At 41.2% G+C, this 22,143-nt stretch overlaps 2 protein-coding genes across 2 annotated transcripts in view; one reads left to right on the forward strand and one right to left on the reverse strand.

Moving 5' to 3' along the window:
• Window positions 1–13,391, forward strand: part of acacb (acetyl-CoA carboxylase beta) — a 29,344-nt gene extending 15,953 nt beyond the window's left edge. Inside the window, exons 23-54 of the mRNA XM_014339367.2 lie at window positions 2–128; window positions 238–362; window positions 468–581; window positions 1,757–1,870; window positions 1,983–2,072; window positions 2,158–2,276; window positions 2,772–2,795; window positions 4,937–5,077; window positions 5,179–5,278; window positions 5,378–5,485; window positions 5,593–5,649; window positions 5,878–5,919; window positions 6,004–6,219; window positions 6,364–6,519; window positions 6,868–7,071; window positions 7,218–7,373; window positions 7,456–7,578; window positions 7,682–7,951; window positions 8,059–8,156; window positions 8,497–8,617; window positions 8,699–8,809; window positions 8,936–9,079; window positions 9,186–9,306; window positions 9,389–9,485; window positions 9,566–9,662; window positions 9,758–9,893; window positions 10,502–10,679; window positions 10,776–10,888; window positions 10,978–11,132; window positions 11,251–11,421; window positions 11,725–11,861; window positions 12,356–13,391. Coding sequence (XP_014194853.1) covers window positions 2–128; window positions 238–362; window positions 468–581; window positions 1,757–1,870; window positions 1,983–2,072; window positions 2,158–2,276; window positions 2,772–2,795; window positions 4,937–5,077; window positions 5,179–5,278; window positions 5,378–5,485; window positions 5,593–5,649; window positions 5,878–5,919; window positions 6,004–6,219; window positions 6,364–6,519; window positions 6,868–7,071; window positions 7,218–7,373; window positions 7,456–7,578; window positions 7,682–7,951; window positions 8,059–8,156; window positions 8,497–8,617; window positions 8,699–8,809; window positions 8,936–9,079; window positions 9,186–9,306; window positions 9,389–9,485; window positions 9,566–9,662; window positions 9,758–9,893; window positions 10,502–10,679; window positions 10,776–10,888; window positions 10,978–11,132; window positions 11,251–11,421; window positions 11,725–11,861; window positions 12,356–12,482 — 4,092 coding nt within the window. The 3' untranslated portion in view covers window positions 12,483–13,391. The remainder of the gene's footprint in view (window position 1; window positions 129–237; window positions 363–467; window positions 582–1,756; window positions 1,871–1,982; window positions 2,073–2,157; window positions 2,277–2,771; window positions 2,796–4,936; window positions 5,078–5,178; window positions 5,279–5,377; window positions 5,486–5,592; window positions 5,650–5,877; window positions 5,920–6,003; window positions 6,220–6,363; window positions 6,520–6,867; window positions 7,072–7,217; window positions 7,374–7,455; window positions 7,579–7,681; window positions 7,952–8,058; window positions 8,157–8,496; window positions 8,618–8,698; window positions 8,810–8,935; window positions 9,080–9,185; window positions 9,307–9,388; window positions 9,486–9,565; window positions 9,663–9,757; window positions 9,894–10,501; window positions 10,680–10,775; window positions 10,889–10,977; window positions 11,133–11,250; window positions 11,422–11,724; window positions 11,862–12,355) is intronic.
• Window positions 13,392–13,410: 19 nt separating this feature from the next.
• Window positions 13,411–20,498, reverse strand: foxn4 (forkhead box N4). The gene is made up of 10 exons (XM_005940172.3): window positions 19,794–20,498; window positions 19,162–19,277; window positions 16,861–17,027; window positions 15,844–15,956; window positions 15,641–15,751; window positions 15,421–15,548; window positions 15,169–15,265; window positions 14,877–15,084; window positions 14,365–14,757; window positions 13,411–14,278 (listed from the first exon to the last, which is right to left on the reverse strand). Exons 2-10 carry the CDS (start codon window positions 19,239–19,241, stop codon window positions 14,028–14,030), a joined length of 1,548 nt encoding a protein of 515 aa, XP_005940234.1. The 5' UTR covers window positions 19,242–19,277; window positions 19,794–20,498; the 3' UTR covers window positions 13,411–14,027.
• Window positions 20,499–22,143: the final 1,645 nt, after the last annotated feature.

A 22,143-nucleotide genomic window follows, 5' to 3' on the forward strand; every position in this document is an offset into this window, starting at 1 on the left:
CGTTGTAATTGTTGACACATCTGAATTTTTTCTGTTCAGATATCGGAGTGGAATCCGTGGCTACATGAAATCTGTGGTTCTCGATCTGTTGAAGCGCTACCTGCAGGTAGAGATGCAGTTTCAGCAAGGTAACATCAGCACCCCTTCAGGTTTTATGTCACCTCTTCTTTATTGCAATTGCAGCTCCGTTATAATGGAAATGCTTTTATTTATTATTATTTTTTGGGTCCTTAACAGCTCACTATGATAAGTGTGTCATCAACCTGAGAGAGAAGCACAAACCTGACATGAGTCCTGTCCTCGACTACATCTTCTCTCATGCTCAAGTATCCAAGAAGAACGTCCTGGTCACAATACTCATTGTAAGGCTCTCATCGTTTTTCACTGAAGCAAACCTGATAACCGTTCATCCTGCACAAAGTCACGTGGACGGACAGTGATGAAGGTTTGTCTTTAACTTTGTATAGGATCAGTTGTGTGGACGGGATCCCACTCTGGCAGATGAGCTCATGGCTATTTTGAATGAACTCACACAGCTTAGCAAGATGGAGAACTCAAAGGTAGCCTTGAGAGCTAGACAGGTAAGAGAGCTTGCATTGAGTTTTGCTATTTATTTTTAATATAGTAAACCTTCTAGAGGGAGAGAGAAGCAAAAACTGTAGGAATGTCCAAATCAACAGTCTGTCTCGTTCTTAAAAAGAAGGTCTGCACTGACCAGCCCAGCAACACCAAAAGGCCTGAAAGACCACAAGAGACAAATAAATTGGATGGTGACAGAATTTTTTTTCTGTGGTTAAGAAAATAATGTCTCAAAAAAAACCCTCAAGAACAACAAGGTGCAAACCGCTGGTTACACTCAGGAACACGAAGGCCAGATTGGAATTGGCCAGAAAAGATGCTGCACCTTTGTGGCAGAAAATTCTTTGAACAGATGAAACCAGAATGAACTTGTACCAGGAAAAATATGGAGGAGGATCCAAAGCATTATCTATAAACATGGTGGAGACAAAGCTATGGCATGGGCATGTATGGCTTCCAGTAGAACTGGGTATCTAGTGTTTATTGATGATGTGACTGCTGATAGACACGGCAGGATGAATTCTGAAGTGTACAGGCCTGTACTCTCTGCAAACTGGTAATGATCCAAAGCGTACTGCAAACACAACCCAAGAGTTTGTCAAAGGCAAATAAATGGGATATTCTTCCGAAGAAGAAAAAAGTTTTGTTTTCCTTCCCCCCCAGAAATCTTTCATTGGCCAAGTCTGTCACCTGATCTCAACCCAACAAAGCAGCTTTTCAGTTATTAAGCTGAAGGTGTCTGTGGTGTAAGCCTGGCAGAGCATTTTAAGGGAGGAAGCAAAGCCTTTTGTGATGTTCATGAGTTCTAGACTTTCAGGCAGCCACTGACTTCTAAAGATTTTCATCCAAGGATTAAAAACAGTTCTTATATATAAAATTATGTTAGTTTGTCCAGTTATTTTGAGCCTCTGAAAATGGTGGACTGTGCATAAAAACTACTATAATTAGTAGTAAACCCATAGAATTAAAGATGAAAGTCGTCACTTCGATCGTGTCAAGGTTTTTGATTAGAAATCCACTGTGGTGATTGACAGAAGCAAAGCTACATGATTCTGTCTTTGTCCAACAAATTACAGATCTAACTGCATATGTTTTGTTGAAGTTTGAATAATCATGCATCTGCTTTAAAGTTATTTTATTTGACTATGTTGTTATAGTATTTGCAAATATCTCATAGGTCCTGATTGCTTCTCATTTACCATCATATGAACTGAGACACAACCAGGTGGAGTCAATCTTCCTGTCAGCCATTGATATGTATGGTCACCAGTTCTGTCCAGAGAATTTGAAGGTTGGCTTTGTGTTTTGTATTTAAAAAAAAAAAACAAAACGTCTTTGTTACATCACTTTAGAGCAGCACATTTATACCGTGAATGATAAATATATATTTTTATTTGCCACAGAAACTCATTCTCTCTGAAACCTCAATTTTTGACGTTTTGCCCAACTTCTTCTATCACTCCAATCAAGTTGTATGCATGGCTGCTTTGGAGGTATGGTTAGTGCATTCACACAGACATTTTCTGTCTTATGCGTTTTTATTAAATGGTCATTCTGTTGTTCTGTCTTGACTTTCAGGTGTACGTCCGCAGAGGTTACATCGCCTATGAGCTAAACAGCATCCAGCATCACCAGCTGCAGGATGGAACATGCGCTGTAGACTTTCAGTTTATGTTGCCATCATCACATCCAAACAGGTGACACTTTTACTTCACACCGAGCCACGGACGAATCAAATGATATTCTCTAATTTCTGAGTCACGAATGAGTCACTACCACCTCCAAATTTGACCACATATTTCCTCTTTGTAGCATCCGAGGATGTAAGCTTTCTCTTTCTCTGTGGAGATCATTCACTTGTATTGATGGGGATTCTTTAAAGAGACTTTTCATATGAAATCCAGGCCTTAAAAACATAATTTAGGTGTCCTCTGTGCAATGGTGGCTTGATCGATTACCGGTAATCCAGAAAAGAAATGTTCACCTGTCCCCATGGGGTATAGGTGCAGTGCCACCCTGGTGCTGTGAAGTAACATATGGCTAACCCTGAATGCAGTTTTGCCATACTTGACTTTGATGTGAATGTGCTTAGTCTCTTTAAAATTGCTTCAGTCTAATCTATTACCAGACGTAGTAGACATACAGTTTGATCATGCACTGCTAATATTCACCTGTTAATCATCTTATTTCAGAGGGAGCAGCCCTACTCTGAACAGGTAGAGTAAAGCTCCTCCCAAACAACCAAACCACCGTATCCTCTGTTTGTCTCACAGCAATGCATGCTGGATGCATCATGTTGCTTTTTCCTTCTGCCCAGATACATTTGCTTAAGAACTGATTTGTCCTTTTAAATTCACTTTTATGCTGAACTGGGCCATCTGATTTTTTTTTTCTGCTTCTTTCAACATGTAAAGCATAGCTGGGCTTTTTAAGAGGCACATTTTCAGCTATTTTTTCATGTTCCTCTTAAAAACCTCAGGCCTTAAATTACATTAGTTGTTACCTAATGGCCAGCCTGCATTCTCCAACCTTTAATTTGCAAATCTAAAACCCGATATAGTAACAGTTGCTCTGGATTACAACAGCTCATAATCCCTTTCAGCTCACTTCCTGGTGGGGAATCGGCTTTGAACTGAGCCGGACTTGAGTCATGCATCTCCTGACATCACTTGGACTTTAGCTGATGACTTGACTTGGCGATCCTCCCTATACTCCGAGATAAAAATACATTACTTAGCTAATCAGCCAGACAGCAGATAATCGGGCCACGTAAGCAGAAGACAAAGGTGCATGCACATAGGCACATAATAAAATTCAGGCAGTAAAACATTTTGGTAATCAGAATTACAATGTCTATATTCCATAATTTAAATGACCGAGTATTGTGCAAAAGTCTTGAGCCACCCCTTGTTTTGTCATATTTTGTTTCCAAGGAGCCAGACTTCATTTTATTGTGCTTTTTTTTTTTTTCCTTTTCCAAAGTGGTCTTGGTCAACAGTTATTCTGGCTTTCTGGAGGACTTTCAAAGTTTTTCTTTGAAATTGGCGGCTTTTTCACTTATTTTCAGTTCAATCCTAATATCTGATTATTTTCAAAGGTGATTGCCAAAGGAGCTATTAGCTGAAAACTTGGCATATCTTGCCATGCTATGCAGTGTGTCCTTAAAAAGAAAAGAGGAAACTGGAAAAAGAAGTTTCAAGCCTTAAAATAACAAACAAAAACCCTACAGCTGGTTAAGTCTTTGTCAGGAAAAAAAAATCCACCCAAGACTGTCAAAGACTGACTGTAAAGGATACATTCTTAGGAAAGGGGAACAGGGAGAAAAGGCTGATGTTCACTAAATTACACGAGAACTGAACTGAATATCAGCAGCAACAGATCTTTTTTTTTTTTTTTTTTTTGAGTGATGGACCCATATTTGACATTTTTGCTTCAAATCATCATCAATGTGTACAGAGGAAGTCAGGAGAGAGGAACAGTGAGTGTACACAGCCCTCTGTGGGTGGAGGCGCAGTTGTGATTTAGGGCTATATTTCCATCAGTGGTGTTTGGAATCTTGTCAAAATAGTCCTACTTGCATGACAAGGATCCCAAACACACTGTCAGTGCAGTAAAAGCAGACCTGGATTAAAAAAACCCACAGTCCCACACGCACTATCAGTAACGGATTGGCCTCCCAGGAACCCAGACCTCAACATAATTGAAGCAATGTGGGGTCATCTTCACAGAGAACAGAACAAAAGGTAGCCAACATCCAAAGAAGAGCTTTGAATGTCCTTTAAGAAGCCTGGAGAACTATTCCTGTAGACTACATAAAGATATTAGGAGAAAGTTGCCTGAGAGAGTTCAGACAGTGTTGATGAATAAAGGTGGTCTCACCTTTACTTTCAAGCTTGTCAGAATTGTGCAGACTCAGTTTTTGCCTTATATACTGTTTTTCCACGTATGTTTGCACATTTCAGCAAAATATGAAGAAATGAGTGGCAGTTTAAGACTTCATCACTGTACAAAATCTGATACTAACAGGTTCTGTCAGTTGTGTGTGTGTGTGTGTATATATATATATATAACCTATTACCCACCCTTACTGGATGACTGAGAACTTTATGCTTAGGACTTGTAACCTTAAAAAAATCCTTTAAGCTGCCTCTGCTATCACCTGTATGCAATTCCAATATGATCTGATGGTGGTGACACTCTGTAATTTGTTTATAAATAGACAAGACGAGTTATCCACTCTTGCTTTAATTGCTCTCTTTATGAATTTTTGGGCATCTTGTTCGTTGTCACCTCATTGTCCAGTGGTTTTGACTTATTTTTAAATGTGTTGTGGGTTTTTTTTTCTTTTTTTTTTAAGGGTTCCTGTGCCAGTCAGTGGATCAGGCCAATTTAAATTGAGAAGGCAGGGCAGTGAGCTCCTCCTGGATGGAGCCTTGTCTCCACCGTGCCAGCGAATGGGGGCCATGGTGGCTTTCCAGTGTTTTGATGACTTCAAAAGGTCTATTTTTTTTTTTTAATTTTATTTTATTTTTTTGGATTTGATGAATTATCTCAAAGTGAAATTAATCAAATGTTAATGTCTTTCTTTTGGTTTTGCAGGAATTTTGATGAAGTTCTTTCCAGTTTTGCTGAGCCACTTATGGAGAATACTCCTTTCTCTGAGTCCTGCTCCAGCTTCTACGATGAGGAGCACTTCAAGGTGAGCGGCTGTGACTGTATAAGGAGGACGGGGCTTAACAATAGTTAGACTGTTTTAATCTATATGTGCACGCTCTGAGTTCTCTTTTATCTCCTGCAGAGTGCCAGGGAGAACCCAATCCACATCATTAATGTGTCCATAAAAACAGCAGACACAGAAGATGACGATGCCTTGGTCCGAGCCTTTACTGCCTTTGGACAGTCAAAGGTTACCAACCAAATCTAAAAGCATTCTTCTTTTAAATAGCAGATCACAGTTTTCCTTTTAAATTTTTAGTGATTTTGACTTTTTATTTTATTTTATTTTTTTTACAGAAAGCTATTCTCTTCGAGTATGGAATAAGGAGAATCACCTTTCTGATTGTACAGAAGGTAATTGTGTATCTTATGTGCAATGCATCATGATCATAGATGGCTTTAATTTCATTCACATATCACTTTTCATAAAATCAAGATTTGGGGGGGTACTTGCCTTGACTAAATCCTATTGTTTGTGTTTTTCCATTTTCATTTCATTTTCCATTTGGAAAGTCCTTGCAGGCTACTTTTTACTTTGAAAGGCTGCAGTCTAATTATTGTTTTAAATTTTCATTTAAACAGAGAGAATTCCCCAAGTTCTTCACATTCAGAGCTAGAGACGGGGTAAGTGTTTTTAAACAACCTGCATTTACAGAGCTGACATGTCATTTCTAAGGAAACGATGACTGAATCTGTGCTTCCCTTCAGTTTCAGGAAGATCGTATTTACCGGAATCTCGAGCCAGCTTTGGCCTTTCAGCTGGAGCTCAACCGAATGAGGAACTTTGACCTGACAGCTGTTCCCTGCGCCAACCACAAGATGCACCTCTACCTGGGAGCTGCTCGTGTTCAGGAGGGTGCTGAAGTTACGGACTACCGCTTCTTCATCCGAGCAATTATCCGCCACTCAGATCTCATTACAAAGGTAAGTAAACAGAACAAATTTTGACTTTTGTTTTATATGTCCAACAAGATGAGAAATGTGCTTGTAGCATGTGTTATTTTTCTGTTTGAAAAAGATTTTTGCACTCAAAGAACTTAAAGCCACTACATGTTTATTAATAACCAGGAAGCTTCATTTGAATACCTCCAAAATGAGGGAGAACGTCTGCTGTTGGAAGCCATGGATGAGTTGGAGGTGGCCTTCAGTAACACCAGTGTTCGCACAGACTGCAATCACATCTTCCTCAACTTCGTCCCCACTGTTATCATGGACCTATCTAAAGTCAGTGTTCTGCAATCTCTATTGCAGTACATCTTCACAATAAGTTATTAAGACAAAAATATGCATAAAGTTCTCGAGATTATAGTATATTTTATTTTGGTGAATAAATTGTGCTATGACTTTTTTTTTAATATGCACTACATAATATTAGTGTTTTATCAGTCTTTCAGGTATGATTCTCTCTTTCATAAATGTTTTACTGCTTTTAATATTTTACTTCTTGTTTGTTACTAATATTTTGTTGTATCAGTAGTCCACATTCACAGATTCGATACCTAAACCGTGACCTGTAAAGCCTTCAGACTTCACATGTAACATGCTTGCTTGTCCTGATCTTTGATTTATCAGATCGAGGAGTCTGTCCGCTCCATGGTGATGCGATATGGCAGTCGCCTTTGGAAGCTGCGCGTCCTTCAGGCAGAGCTGAAGATCAACATCCGCCTTACACCGACTGGGAATGCCATTCCCATCCGCCTGTTCCTTACTAATGAATCTGGCTATTATTTGGATATCAGCTTGTATAAAGAAGTCACTGACCGAAGTTCTGGACAGGTGAGGACAGAGTGTTTAGCTTTTTTTTTTTTTTTTTTTTTTTTTTTTTTTTTTTCCCCCCTCTTTTTAAACCACCAGGCGTTCATATTTTATTTTTCACGGTCATACAAATGTAAAAAATCAACTTGCCAATTTTCCCTTCTCAGATCATGTTTCAGTCATATGGGGATAAGCAGGGTCCCTTGCACGGGATGTTAATCAACACCCCCTATGTGACAAAAGACCTGTTGCAGGCCAAACGCTTCCAGGCTCAAACTCTGGGTACTACATATGTCTATGATTTCCCTGAGATGTTCAGACAGGTACTGTTAGCTCACTGATTTACTTATTTCAGTCTCTGATGTTCTGATGTTGTCTAAGCTCACTGCGAAACTCTTCTCGTAGGCGTTATTGAAGCTTTGGGGTCCAGGGGACAAATGCCCAAAGGATGTGCTGATGTGCACTGAGCTCGTCCTGGACCCTCAAGGCCGACTGGCGCAGATGAACCGCCTGCCTGGAGACAACGATGTAGGATTTTTGTTTTGTTTTGTTTGTTTGGTTTTAAAGATCATTTTCGTCAAAGGATGTTTCTTTAGTGATGCTTTTACCGATTATAGTGATTCTCCTCCAGGTGGGAATGGTTGCTTTCAGGATGAAAATGAAAACTCCGGAGTACCCAGAGGGCCGAGACATTATTGTCATCTGTAATGACATCACTCACATGATTGGCTCATTCGGCCCTCAAGAGGACGAGCTGTTCGTCAGAGCCTCGGAGCTGGCTCGCACAGAAGGCATCCCCCGAATTTACCTTGCAGCCAACAGTGGGGCGCGCATTGGCCTCGCTGAAGAAGTCAAACACATGTTCCACGTGGCCTGGATTGACCCCGCTGACCCCTACAAGGTCCCTACACGTGTTCACTTTGTGAAAGCAGATGAAATAACCACTGATTATTGCAGCTCTTATTTTACATTTATAGTGGGTTGTTTTTGTTTTTTTTCTTCTTGCAGGGTTTCAAATACCTTTATCTGACACCTCAGGACTACACCCGTATCAGCGCCACCAATTCTGTTCACTGTCAGCATGTAGAAGAAGGTGGAGAGTCCAGGTACGATCTGTGCTCAAAGGAAGTTGCAAAGTATTTGACATCCTTTACTTTTTGGATGCTTGTAAAGTATTTTACATATTCATTTCTTATGTTGTGGCTCCTTGTTGTTTTCTTGGACTTACATTTTAAGGTAAAGACGTTACAACATTACAGTTTTATTAAAGAAATATTCAACGAGCATAGAGAGACAAACGACAAGCAAGACAAATCACAAACTACAGTTTGTTAATAACAGGCAAGAGTGGGAATAAAAGGCTTGTTCATTGAAATCTAAAATATTTAACTGAAATCTAACTAATCTGAACTGATTTGAATGATAGAGATTTTTCACCTGTTTCAGGTACATCATCACTGACATTATTGGGAAGGACGATGGTCTTGGTGTTGAGAATCTGCGAGGCTCAGGCACTATTGCTGGAGAATCTTCTCGGGCCTATGAAGAGATCGTTACAATCAGTCTGGTGAGAACATGGATCTGATTTTAAGCAGCAGCATGCCAGAGTCCCTGAGATTTTCATGTAAGCCTGTTGGTGCTCTTGCAGGTGACATGTCGTGCTATTGGAATTGGAGCTTATCTGGTCCGTTTGGGGCAGCGAGTGATTCAAGTAGAGAACTCTCACATTATCCTGACGGGGTCAGGTGCTCTAAACAAGGTTAGTAAGTCTAATCAGTTTTTCGCTCATCCAGCTAAAGGACCAATGGGCTCATGCATGGTGTGCTGTCTGTCCATCTGTCCCCAAGAAGGAAAAATAAAAGTGTCAGTTCCTGTTTCTCTCCAGGTTTTGGGCAGAGAGGTGTATACTTCCAACAACCAGCTTGGCGGAGTTCAGATCATGTACAATAATGGAGTCACACACACCAGTGTGCCAGATGACTTTGAGGGTGTCTTTACTATCCTGCAGTGGCTCTCTTACATGCCAAAGGTTCTGCTGACTGAGTGAATTTCACACATTTTGTGGTCTAAATATAATCATACAATAACTCGGGCAGTCCTTCAGACCATCTCATATAGTTCTTCTGTCTTCACAGGACAAACACTCACCTGTGCCCATTATAGCAACTACAGATGCAGTGGACAGAGAGATAGAATTTACTCCCACTAAAGCACCGTATGATCCCCGCTGGATGCTAGCTGGCAGACCTCACCCGCGTAAGCTGCAAGATCTAAACTCTAAAACTTCTTTATGTCAGTAGTAGATGAAACAATTTCCTTTTTTCATTTGTGTTGTTAGTGGTGAGAGGTGCCTGGCAGAGTGGATTCTTTGACCATGGCTCTTTCATGGAGATCCTGAGTTCTTGGGCTCAAACAGTGGTGGTTGGGAGAGCACGGTAAATCTGCGCACTTGAAACGTACTTTATATGTATGCTAAATTGCAACTAGACCTTAACCACAAATTGAATGAACACAGGTTAGGAGGAATCCCCCTCGGCGTCATCGCTGTTGAAACTCGCACGGTTGAGTTCACTGTGCCAGCAGATCCAGCCAACTTGGATTCAGAATCTAAAGTGAGTGAATGTCTCTTTGCATTTTTGCCGTATAATAAAGCCATCACTCTTATTTGAAGAGCATTTAAACTCCATATTCTGTGTGTTCATGTTAGGTCCTGCAGCAGGCGGGCCAGGTGTGGTTTCCAGATTCAGCTTTTAAGACGGCTCAGGCGATTTGTGACTTCAACCGTGAACGTCTGCCTCTCATAGTGTTTGCCAACTGGAGGGGCTTCTCTGGGGGGATGAAGGGTACGCCATGAATATGCTAAACTCTGCAAACAGATAGCATGACATTTGCACAGTCTGATATTTTTTATTGTTTAGGCACTTTTAAATTAAAAGTATGGATCGCATAATGAAGTTCTATTTACAGCAAAGCTTAACAGTTTAGAGAGAAGTGTCTCATACATGTGGTGCAGGACATATATGAGGACGGTGACACAGTGTTGAGGTGTGCACCTCGCAGGATAGATGGGTTTGGAGATGGTGACATTAACAAAAAGGCAGGAGGCCTAGCTGGAAATATTCAGACTTTCATTGAGAGGGACCAAGATGGTGAAGATTAGAAATGAGAACATTACAGCGACAGCTCAGGTTGACTGATTTAGAGACACAGTTAGAGAGCAAGGCTGAGATGGTTTGGACATGTGCAGAGGAAGGATAGTGGATATACTGGGCAATATGTTAACTTTATTTCATGTCTCATTATGATCTGATAAACCACAGCTGAAGCTCTGCACTTTTAATGCAGTATTCATTATTGCATTTAGTTTAAAAAAAGAGCTGTGTAACTGCGAAAATATTTGCATTCTGGACTATCAAACGCTGTTGTGTTAATAAAGTCTTCCTTTCTCCAGACATGTATGACCAGATATTAAAGTTTGGGGCCTACATTGTTGATGCTCTGCGTGATTTCCGCCAACCAGTGCTGGTGTACATCCCACCACAGGCTGAACTGAGAGGGGGTTCCTGGGTGGTGATAGACCCTACTATCAACCCACTGTGTATGGAGCTCTATGCTGACAGAGAGAGCAGGTACATGAAGAAAAGTAACGCTTCAAATCTTAGAAATGGATGGATTTTGAGGGTAAGTTTGACGTTTATGCTTCTGGGTATGCTTTTTCTATTCAGAGGGGGCGTGTTGGAGGCTGAGGGTACAGTGGAGATCAAATACAGAAGGAAAGACCTCCTGAAAACCATGAAAAGGCTGGATTCGGTCTATGCTAGTCTGGCTGAGCAACTCGGTAAAGCCTCTTTCTGTCTCAAGTCTAAATATTTGAACTTTTTTTTCCCCATTACAAGAGAGCTGACTCAGAGCTCTTCTGTTTAAAAGCTTCCCCAGACCTGTCTGACAAAGAGTGCAAAGAGTTGGAGGCAAAACTCAAAGCGAGGGAGGAGTTCCTGTTGCCCATCTACCACCAGGTGGCAGTGCAGTTTGTTGATCTCCATGACACCCCAGGCCGGATGCAAGAGAAAGGGGTCATTAATGTGAGTGTGCACTTCATGAACAATTTTTGTGTGTGTGTGTGTGTGAGAGACCAGGAATTACAATGGAATCCAAGCTTTTCAAACTTATGCTACTGCTCCCTTTTGATTCTCTTAACAGGATATTTTGGACTGGAAGAATGCTCGCAGCTTCTTCTACTGGCGCCTACGTCGCCTCCTGTTGGAGCAGGTGGTAAAGAGTGAGATTCTACAAGCCAACAAGGATCTCAGCGACGGGCACATGCAGTCCATGCTGCGTCGCTGGTTTGTTGAAACAGAGGGAACAGTGAAGGTATGTGAGAACAGCAGTTGCTGCACAAAATTCAATTTGCTCTGTTTGTTTTTGTTTTTGTTTTTTTGTTTTTTAAAATGCAGGTATTAGAGAGTAGGTTACTTTATTTACATTAAAATTTTTGAATTGTCAAAGATTTTAAATCATCAAACTGAAATTATGAGACTTATTTACTGCTCATCCGAGTCATGTCTAGTAAAGTTGTTTTTTTTTTGGCTGTGGATCACAGATCATGAGCAAGTCATTATATATTCCATGCATCACTGTTCATAGGTTTAAAGACATGTTCTCATGCTTTTTCAGGCTTACCTTTGGGATAATAATCAAGCAGTAGTTGAGTGGCTTGAGAGGCATTTGTCCCAAGAGGATGGCATCAGGTCAGCTGTTCGAGAGAACATCAAATACTTGAAAAGAGAAAACACTTTGAAACACATTTGCAGGTATGGAGACGCACACAGAACATTAGTTTATTACATCTCAATAAATTCATAAAAGGAGCTGGACTGTGTACATAATTAAGTGTTTTGGTCAGAATGACTTATCACATTTGATCATGTTTGAGTAAAATTACCTGCAGAGTTGCATTATTTTTAAGGGAACCTGAATCAGTTCCCAGTATTTTTCCGGAAACTCTGTGAAAGCCTCGCTTACATTCTGAGTTTGGCAAAGTAATTTAATACCTGTGGAGTGATGGTGGTGATAGACGATCAAACCGACCTTCTTGATTATAATTGATGCCACTGAAAACAATATTTTCTCCAGCCACATGCAAATATAGTTTGGTACACTACTACATACATACATACTATATACACTACTATTACACATTAGTATTAGTCACACAGCCTGAACTCTCTTAGACAAGCTTTATTGTCATTTCTTGTAGTCATCAGTGTGAGAACATGTTTAAAAGACAACTTCCCCTTGTGTCTAGTCTGGTCCAGGCCAACCCTGACGTAGCCATGGACTGCATCATCCAAATGAGCCACATCATCACTCCGTCTCAGAGGGCCAAGCTGTCACATCTACTGGCGACTATGGACAGCACCAGCGATAGTTAACATATGATGCCTTATAGGGATGAACTAAAACAAAACTCGGTGAATCTTGCGTTTAAGATTACAGTTCAGGTATTTTAAAAAAAATAGTGCACAAGGAGAGCGTGTCCTAAACTTTTGTTCTACTGAGTGCCTTCCCGTTTGAAAATGTTAGTCTTTCACATTGTTCATTTATGCACTCACTCACTCAGTCCAGGAACACAGTTTCCCAGGAACACAGTTTCCCAGCCCCCAGGCTATCACTGTGATGCACATTTCACTTTGCTGTATTTCTGCACAAGTTTAAGTGTTGAATTTGCCTTACTCGACTATTTCCAGTCTAATGAGCCTGAAGTTATTCAGACTTCATGAAATGGAAGACTTAATATGTCGGTGCTAGTTATCGTTGTTAAAGATATTACACCAGGAATGAGCTTTCACTTTTGAATGTAATCAGTCTAAAAATAAGCTTTAAACTGCCTGTTAGTAATTTGATAATTATTCAAATAAAACCAAAACACCGTTAACCGTCAGTTCTGTCTTACTTGTACTTTGAGTCAATAAATAAAAGTTTGACTATTATTGCGATCAAGAATATTAAATATTAAAATAGCTTATTTTATCAAGCAGGTTATGATTTTACTCCTGACGTTTGACTTCAGTCCATCTAGTCTGTTTGTGGTATGTTTAGGTGGATTTGCACAGTATTATGAACGATGGTGTGACACTGTGTACTCAGCACCTCATTTGTAAAACTCAGGTTTTGTGAAAAATAGATGGTATTTGCCAAAAAGGTCATAAAAGCCTTACCTGTGATTAAAACACCAGAAACACAAGCCGTGACGTTTCATTTGAATGTATATAAACGATTTTTGCTATGACTTGTATTTTACCAAAGGCTGTACTTTAATAAATATCATTGATGTATTTAAATATGAAGAAGCTTCTTTTATTTACCCATTTGACTTTTATTATGATCAAGTTAGTGAACGTAAGATGTACCAGACCTTCAGAAATGTTAATCCATGTGTAAAATGATAATGTGTGAACAGGAAGTGTTGGAATAAACAGGAAGTGTTGGCAGACCTTCACATTTGGGAATGAAGTCGGAAAGCTTTTCTGTGGTGATAGCAATTTGAAACATTCAAATATATACAGCAAAAACATTGATAGAGTCATTACTTTCTCCAGCTGTCTTTTTATAAATATAAATAAAACATCACAGCAAAAATGTCTAGCACAATACAACAGGCAAGAGTAAGGGAGCTACATTTATGGAAAGGCTTTAAAATGCAGTGTGAACAGTAGAAAAACTGGTGTGTACTAACACTCGTGTTCTCATACAGGCTTTCAGTCTTTGCTTGGCAAAACCAGATACTTGCAGTCTTGCTTTGTCTTTCTTACAGTCGTCTCTTTTTCACTTCTCAGTGAGTTTTTCTGCGGGCTCCAGGTGGTTCTCCAGCTGTGATACTTTCAGTCGGACAGAAGAAACCAACATTTAGACTTTGATTTCAGGCCTCCTTTAAAAGTATCCAGACAGTGGAATCTATTAGAAACAGTTTGGCTGGTTCAGAGCAGGGCAATAGGCTTGCTGTTAGATGGTGCTCCCATGTACTGGGAAGACAGGGCATCTTGGGAAGCGTAGGAGGTGTAGAGCCCCGTCACCTGCACGTCTGACAGCGACAGGTTTGCGCCACTGGAGACGGGAGGGAGATTGGCTGTTCCCAAGTCACAGTCTGATAGTCGGAGAGGCGAGTTACTGAAGGTGCCTAAAGCATCCAGGTTAAAGCTGTCGTCCTTCATTTCTTCCCACAGATTACCTGAGCACATGGATGGAGAGGTTGGTGTAAGCATGTAATGACACCATAAACAAATACCAAGCCTTAATTTTAGAAGAAGTTGTTACCTTGCAGGGCAAAGTCCATGATGCTCGGGTCCAGAGCGTCCACCTCTGTGTGAGCGTCCCCTTGCATGTTGTAGAAATCATCAGGGGGTTTGCTGGGCTGTTGGGTGAGCGGACTGTGGGACAGGTCGGGGACTGTGTGGAGAGGGGGAGTCTGGGCTGGGGCAGGGGACATGGGGGCCAGTCGAGCCTGAGCCTGAAGCTGGGCCTGAAGCTGGTGGTGCTGGTGCATGGGTAAACACGGCAGGGACAGCGTGACTATAGGTTGAGGTTGCATTTGGGCTGGGACTGGCAGTGGGAGGGCATTTGGACAGCTGTTCAGCCGGGTCATGCCTGGCTCTAAAGGCTTTCGTCTGCAGTTCTCTGGGCGATCTGTGATCAGCTTGTCCAGCTCATCTGTAAGGACAAAGACAGGCTGTCAGGTCAAGCAAAAGTGTGGCCTGGTCAGATTTGTGACAGACCTGTTGCCTCATTAACTGTTTGGTCTTTTATATTTAACAAAATACATTTCTGACCAGGGTTAGCCATGCTGCGCCGAATGGCTGGGAGGTCCTTGCGTTTCCACTTCTGCATCTCTTCTTCCATCTTGTCAATTTTGGCGGGGTTCAATGCCCATAAGCAGCCCTTACGGGATGAGCTGCTCGTCTTGTTCTCCACCTTTTCGAAGCATTTGTTTAAGGAGAGGTTGTGTCTGACTGAATTCTTCCATCCATCAGGTGCAGTCTGCAAGCAAAGAGGTAGAGCCGCTTCTTATTTACAGGCAAGTTCTAGTTTTAGCCTTATTTGATAACATTCAGAGTACTGTACCTTGAAATAAGGGAAGTGTTCCTTCATAAAGCTATAGATCTCACTGACTGGGAGGCTGCCAGTTTTGCTGTTCTTCAGAGCCATGGCAATCAAACAGCTGAGGGAGGGGACAAAAACACATTTCCAAGCGAACTGAGGTAGAAATATGGACACTTGCACACTTTGCGATTCATAAGTCATAAATTTTGTGCCAACAGCTAAAAATGTTTAGTTGTGAATATTTTTATTTTAAGTAAGGTTTTGAGCACTGACCTGTAAGAGTAGATTGGCTTGGGGAAAGACTTCGGCTGCAGCTCCTGTTCTTGTGGAGCCAGGCGAGGTTGTGTGAATAGACTTTGGTTGTTGAATGAGACATTGCTATAGAGTCCACCAGTTGTACACTGAGAGAGAGAGAGAGGTGTGAATACTGAGGATCTGATGACCTTTTTTTAACCATAAAAACAAGTATTTTCATTAGCTTAACGTATAATACCTGCTGTCCAGTTTGGCTTAAAGAGTACACCTGCTGGGATGTGGGTTGGTAGACTGAGGTAGGGCACTGGTATCCTGGAGAAGGCAGCCCATTCATTGAGAACGGAGACATCTGGGAAATAAACATAGAGACAGGTCATTTTATATTAAAGTAAGCACTGTCTAACATAAAGAACACTTTCTTACTGTCCCGTGAAAACTTACATTTCCACTGTGGGTGTTGATGATACTGATTCCCAGAGGGCTGTGCTGCATATTGCTCTGGAGGTGGAGCATGGAGCCCTGACTTGTGGTCATAGTCATGTTGTTCATCTGAGCTGTAATGACAAACAGATGTCAGAGTTCCCTGTTTTTCATGCAGATGTTGTGCTCATGAATTATTTGGAAGACATTTTCTGTAACCAGTGATGGTAAAATGAAGCTCAGTAGTATTTATACCATACACATGAAGCTCACATATCAAGATAAGTGTTCAGAAGCAAAGCTCTGATTTTTCTTTACACTGACATTATAAAAGGAAGTTGGTGAACTTTTCTCTGGTGGATGTTTTGTTTTTGTTTTTTGTTTTTTTTTAAAAAGACCAAAGTTTTACATGAAGACCTCAGGATACTTTAATCTGGACCCTGGTGTGGAGCTGATTGGATTTTATCCTTATATGGTAGAGAAGGAGGCTGGGCTTACAAGCACTGGGTTCTGTTTGTAGAAGCAGGCAAGGGGCAGCCAATAAGGAGAAACTGGACTTGATCTCTTGAAGAAGAGATCAAGTCTAAATCAGATATCAGCTGAAATATGAACCATGCAAAACTACTCGAGTCAGTTTCCAGAATATGAGCCTAACAGGGGGCTTTAAAACAGAATTTAGTGCTACATATGTCATTTATAGGCCTTTACAGAAAAAAAAACAATAACTTTACTTTGACATAGTGGCTGGTCTTGTTTAGTCAACAAGTTTATACAGGGCTGAGGAAAAACTGAGAGTTTAGACCTGATCACCATAGGTATCAAAACATTGTAATCTCTAAGATTAACTATTTCTGTGATTGTAGATTTATAGATGGGCAATCCCCAGTGGCACCAAAGCAACCTTGATCTTTTGAGGGGGTCCTCTATAACTTTTGCAAAGAAAACAACGAACCAGAAGAATCCAGTAGCCCTGATCTATCCAATCAGAGAGTTTTATCAGATTTTGAATGTTGCACTGTCCCCTCCCTGTCACCTTACCTGTCTGTTGCTCCAGCAAGCTGCCCTGGGAGGGCCCATTGCTGTGGCCTCTGCTATCAGCCATCTGCTGCAGCCGGGGCACATCCACAGAGGTGAGCCATGACAGAGACTGCAGGTCCCCAGGGAGGTCCTCCTCCCTCAGTTGGGAGGGGTCCGTGGTCAGAAGCCTTCAGGAGGGGAGGGAAGAGGGGGAGGTTTGCAGGGTTAACACGGCTGTCAGCCCAGACACACACAGACCACAAGTGGAATTTAAATCTAAACACTCGATGCAACATCCTGTCCTTCAGACAAAACCTCTATAATGAGTCTGAATGTGGGGTACATGTGGGGATGAAAGCTGCTCGGTGAGTGCGTATTAACCATTGAGGATTTACCATAAGAAGATTACCTACAAGTGTTATTTAACAGTGACAGTTTTAATCAACAAAGAGGGACTTAAATATGCTTTTCATTCACAGCAAATCATCTGTTTACATTATCGTGGATTTTTTGGTTTTGTTGTTTTGCTCGAGTGGCGCAATGAGCTTTGTTTCCCTCTCGCCTTTTAATTCTGGATTCTTCTGCTATGCAAATTTACAAAACAAACAAACAAACAAACAAAAAAAATCATTTCATACACATTACTTTTCATCAAAGAACAGTTTTCAGTCAATCATTTAATACATTTAAACTTAGAAACTGGATTAATTCAGGCTTTCTGTTTGCCCAGAGCACTACCAGTATCAATCAACTTTCAGTTATTGTGTCTTTTATTATGGCGAGCCCTGAAGAGAAGGAAAGAAAAGAGAGGAATCCTCTTGAATCCTCTCCAGTCTTCTCTGCACACACACTTACTGTGCAAGGGTTCAGTAATTGGGGTCGCTATGACAACACATGCTATTCAGTTACTTTGTGTGTCTGTGGACAGTGCAGGAACCCCCCCAATCCCTCCATTGACACACACCAAATCTCCTAATAAAAAAAATCAACCCTGTGTCAGGTGACCACGGTCTCGCCTTAGCCATTGGCTGAATCATAAGTAAACAACGCAAGAGATCGTTTCAAACATGGGACAGCAGCACATGTTGCCTGCAACAGTTGGCCTTGTCTATTGAAAAATGATCACCTATTGTGTCCTAAACGACAAATCTGCCCAGTGGCACGTGGCTCCATTGTCTTCTCCAGACCCTTCCTTGATTGTCTCTGTCATTTCTTTTCTTTACCCGCCCTTGCATTAATCTGTTGGAATGACAGCCCTCACATAAGAGGGACAAATAGGATGCCATCTGCTTCCCTGTCCCTTTCCAGCCTCTATCCCCACAGCCCCCCAACCCCCTCCATCACCCCCCAGCCCTTATCGGGGAAATCAACGGAGCCTCAGGCCAAAGGGGGGCTGCAAGTGTAGTTTGAGGTCAGGGTTCTATGTCGGCCATCTGAATGAGTGACATCATTACGGCCAAGAATCAGCAGCGCACGTTGTCAAACACCTTGCATCCACATCCACAAAGGTTGAAGCTAGTTAACCTTTCTTTGTCCCTTTTGTTTGTTTTTTTGTTGAAGGCTGAAAAACAAATCTTCAAGTACAATTTCAGAAGCAACAAAAGATGCATCAGCAATTTTGTAGGTTTTCCAGAGCTGGCCTATTACACTTTTGCTTGAAGAAAAAAATTCCTGCAATCATCCATCATCTGTGGAGAACAACTACTGATAAAAAACAAAGAATAGATGACACACTTAGGACAATCCCACTTCCCTTCTTTCCTTACTAGTCAAGCATAGAAAATGCTCGCTGATGCAAAACATGTTGAGCTGGTGTTTCCATCTATCATCCATGTCTTTGCAGAAATTCAACATCAACACTGTGCCTCCCCCCTCCTTTCCTTCCTCCCCCATCCCTCCTTTTCTAATTGGGAGCCACTTTGTGCACACTGGTGACCCAGAGCGCCCCATCTCCCCCTGAGCTGGCAAACCAAGAGGTTCAGGCTCTCCGTGCGCCGACAGCGGGAGTGTAAACAGAGCTGATGGTTTCTGACAGATCCATTCAGACTGAAAATCATTTATTCTTTGGGATTTTGTCCCTCTCTCCTTCTTCATGCAACCCCCCATGCACAAAAAGAGCTGTCCATCTACCATTAGATTAAACACAGTGGACTACAAAGTTTGCTGCACAACCATTTCAAAATCATAAAGTCAGAAAAATATGGATTTGATTTATTAGGGACTCTCGTAGTGTTTTATATAACAAGAAAAAAACCCACATTATTTAAGGCTAAAATTTTGCAAACTCTTGTTCTAATATGGCTGAAAATGGTTTTGTCCTACCTGTAATCCTGTGGAGACGGATGATGTCCAGCATTCTCAGTTATTCCTGACATCCTGGAAGTTATTCCTCCTTCTATCATTTCCTAGGATATGTAGTGTCTCTGCAGTAAAATACGCTAAACAAAAACAGCATGCACTTCAGTTTGTGATTTAGTGAATCTTCAAGTGTCAATAAACAAGCTATACAGAAATAACATTTTTAATATAGATAATATTGCTTAAAATACAAGTAAATGAACATGAGCACGTGCAATTGTAGAAAATAGAAAGTTGCTCCAGCTAATATAATAATAAACGAAAGCATAAAATTAGCGTTGGTCACCTGCATGCATCTGAAGCTCAGTTTAGTGTTTCTCAGTAATTAGATTACTGAGTCAAAAATATGTAGATTAAGCTGTTTATATATTTTTTTTAATTAAAAGAAAAAGCCCACTGTGCTTTTGTACCGTGTGCTTTACTAAGTACACAGTACAAATGTTAGTTTCAGTCTAGATTTGAGTGGCTAATTATAAATCCAGCTATAGAAATTACAGTTACACACTAAAAATCGTTTACATGACAGCTGGCTTCACACAACTAACAACCTGACAAAGACTGTGTTGCTGAAAGAGAGAAATCAGGAAAACAATCACCTGTTTTTGGTTGATACTGAAGAATGTGAGAGCCGCTGCTGAGCCGCTGTACTGTATTGCACTTGATTCTCGAAAAACCGTTTTTAAATTTCCCTCTCTGGAGCTGTCCAGCGCTCTGACATGCGCAGTGGAGACCTCAGCGGCGCTCCCACTGGTGCAGGGGGCAGGATCCCATGAGTTTGACAGCTGTTGTTAATGCAGTGTCTCTCGTAAACCCTTGTAACATTCACACTTTCAGCAGCAAGTGCTTAAGTAGCAACGTGGAGAGTTTATTTTCTGTTTCTGTGGATTTTGTGCGCTCGTGGTGCACTCCTTAATACATCCAGTAGTCAAACACACGTTTGTTGCGTCAAAAGTCAGGCCATACTCGATCCATACACCGCAGTCTTCTCATTGAATGATTATTGAACAGACGAGCCCCTGTGCACTTTTTTGTCCAGGGGTACACAGGTGCGCTAAGAGCGTCTCAGTAAAACAAAACACACAAGTTCAGGCCTGAAACCTGTTCAGTTAGTGTTTGAAAGTATTTTTGATTCCAGCTGAGCAAAATAAAACCAACTGAAAACAAAAAAATAAAAAAAATAAAAATGAAATCATCAACGATCCATTTTGCTCCACCTGTCCTCCTGCGAGGTCATTCCCAGTAACTCCTTCGTGCGGGTCTTAAGACGTTGTGAGTGGCTGCTTGTGGTGGTATCTGTGTATGTGAGTGTGAACTTTTTTTTTTTTTTTTTTTTTTTTTAGGGATGTACTTGTAGATAATTTGCTTCCCGCTGCTGTGGCCGCGTCCCGCTCCCCTCGGCAGTGGGAAAAAGACCCGGGGAGGCGGGTAGGGAGGACAGGGGCTGCAGCAGGAGGCGGCAAACGCTTACACTTGTCTGGAGACCAAGTCTAAAAAAAAAAAAAAAAAAGCACAACCCCCCGCACACAAAAAAACTACGGCATGCACAATTCTGTAATGGAATAATGGAAAATACAATTAATAAAAAAAACAAACACACTAACAAAAAAAGCTGAAAACTGTATAACTTTGCATATTATGAGAAAATATTTATGACTTTTTCTAACTTCTTAACTCTTTCTCTGTCAGGTATGGTTCTTTATACCAGGATCACATTTGAAACCAGGCTGAGATTAAACTTCTGCAGGAAATTAAAGGGGAATTCCTTAAAGTCTGCAGGGAGACAGCAGTAGGCCTATCAGCCCCATGGGACTCTACAGATGGTAAATCTGCCTGTCACAATAGGCACAATCAATGATTACATGCATGAACGTAACGGACAAAAACAAGACCGTCCTCACAGGGCAAACCTTGTAGGTCCTAAAGCCCGTGGGTTTATTATGTGGAACCAGGGGGACGTCCACAGAGCAAGGTGTGCTCAAACTGTGTGAATACTACTAGGTTAGTGTTGTGTGGTGATGCTTAAAAACTGACACTAGATTATAGTTTGACCTTTGGAATCAGCGTCCAAGAGCGCTGCCAGCAGCGGCTGTTGGATTATACAACACAAACACCTCATCACCTCTGGAAGTGTGATAGCCAGTTAATAATTTCAGTGTTTTCATTTCACCAAAAATGCCAAAGAAATTCTCGGACGTGCAGATTTTATGCTTTTGTATAAGTTTGCTAAGCAAGCAGGGTTATGTCTTCACTATGGAGACACATTTTATGTTCGTTATATTATTAGTGTTTACGCAGCTCTGCAGAGCCTGGTGTTCAGGAAGTGATTTTCTGAGCTCTGCAGATAAAGCCTTGGCTGGTAACGTTAGTGGTTTCTAAACTGACATTAGTTTAACTTCATGTACACCCGCCCCCCCAAATCCACTTCTTATTCTTTAATCTAATTCCACACACTGATCAGTCTTAGTAATGCAATTTATTTAACAACTTCACTCAGTATCTTTTTGTATCAGTAGTCAATAGTATAGTATATTAATATCCTGTTGTGCTGATAATTTACCGTTTAGCGTCCTGGCAGTATCCCCATCGTCCCATGCTATGGCAGTATTGCTTTTCAAGTTTGTGGTTCTACCATTTCAGGTGCAGAATTTCTTTTTTCATTTAAGGTTTTGACTTATTTCAGCTGTTCCTCAGCTGGTGTTGTATTTTTCTTGTGTTTTCTGTTTGCTGAATAAAAACAAGGCATTTTACTATTCCTCCCCATTCACCTGTGCATGCCTTTTAATGCTGATTTTAGTAAAATGTGGCTTTTTAGCTAATGGCAGTGACCTGTGGGCACCTGGGAGGCTGTGACCTGGCTCTGTGAGATACATACAGACACAGTGCTGCTAACTACACAAGGACTCCCTGCAGCTCAGGGACTCAGAGTAAATGCTTTCCTCTCTCATG

Source organism: Haplochromis burtoni, unplaced genomic scaffold (genome assembly GCF_018398535.1).
Source record: "Haplochromis burtoni strain Fernald_Lab_line unplaced genomic scaffold, NCSU_Asbu1 Contig_276, whole genome shotgun sequence".
NCBI classification, from domain to species: domain Eukaryota; kingdom Metazoa; phylum Chordata; class Actinopteri; order Cichliformes; family Cichlidae; genus Haplochromis; species Haplochromis burtoni.

Excerpts from the sequence above, each read along its gene's own strand:
- foxn4 (XM_005940172.3), bottom strand. The coding sequence starts at position 19,241 with ATGATAGAAGGAGGAATAACTTCCAGGATGTCAGGAATAACTGAGAAT. Across the intron at positions 15,549-15,640 it reads TAAGCCAAACTGGACAGCAG|TGTACAACTGGTGGACTCTA; the intron begins GTATTATACGTT and ends TCTCTCTCTCAG. Across the intron at positions 15,085-15,168 it reads AACACTTCCCTTATTTCAAG|ACTGCACCTGATGGATGGAA; the intron begins GTACAGTACTCT and ends CTTTGCTTGCAG.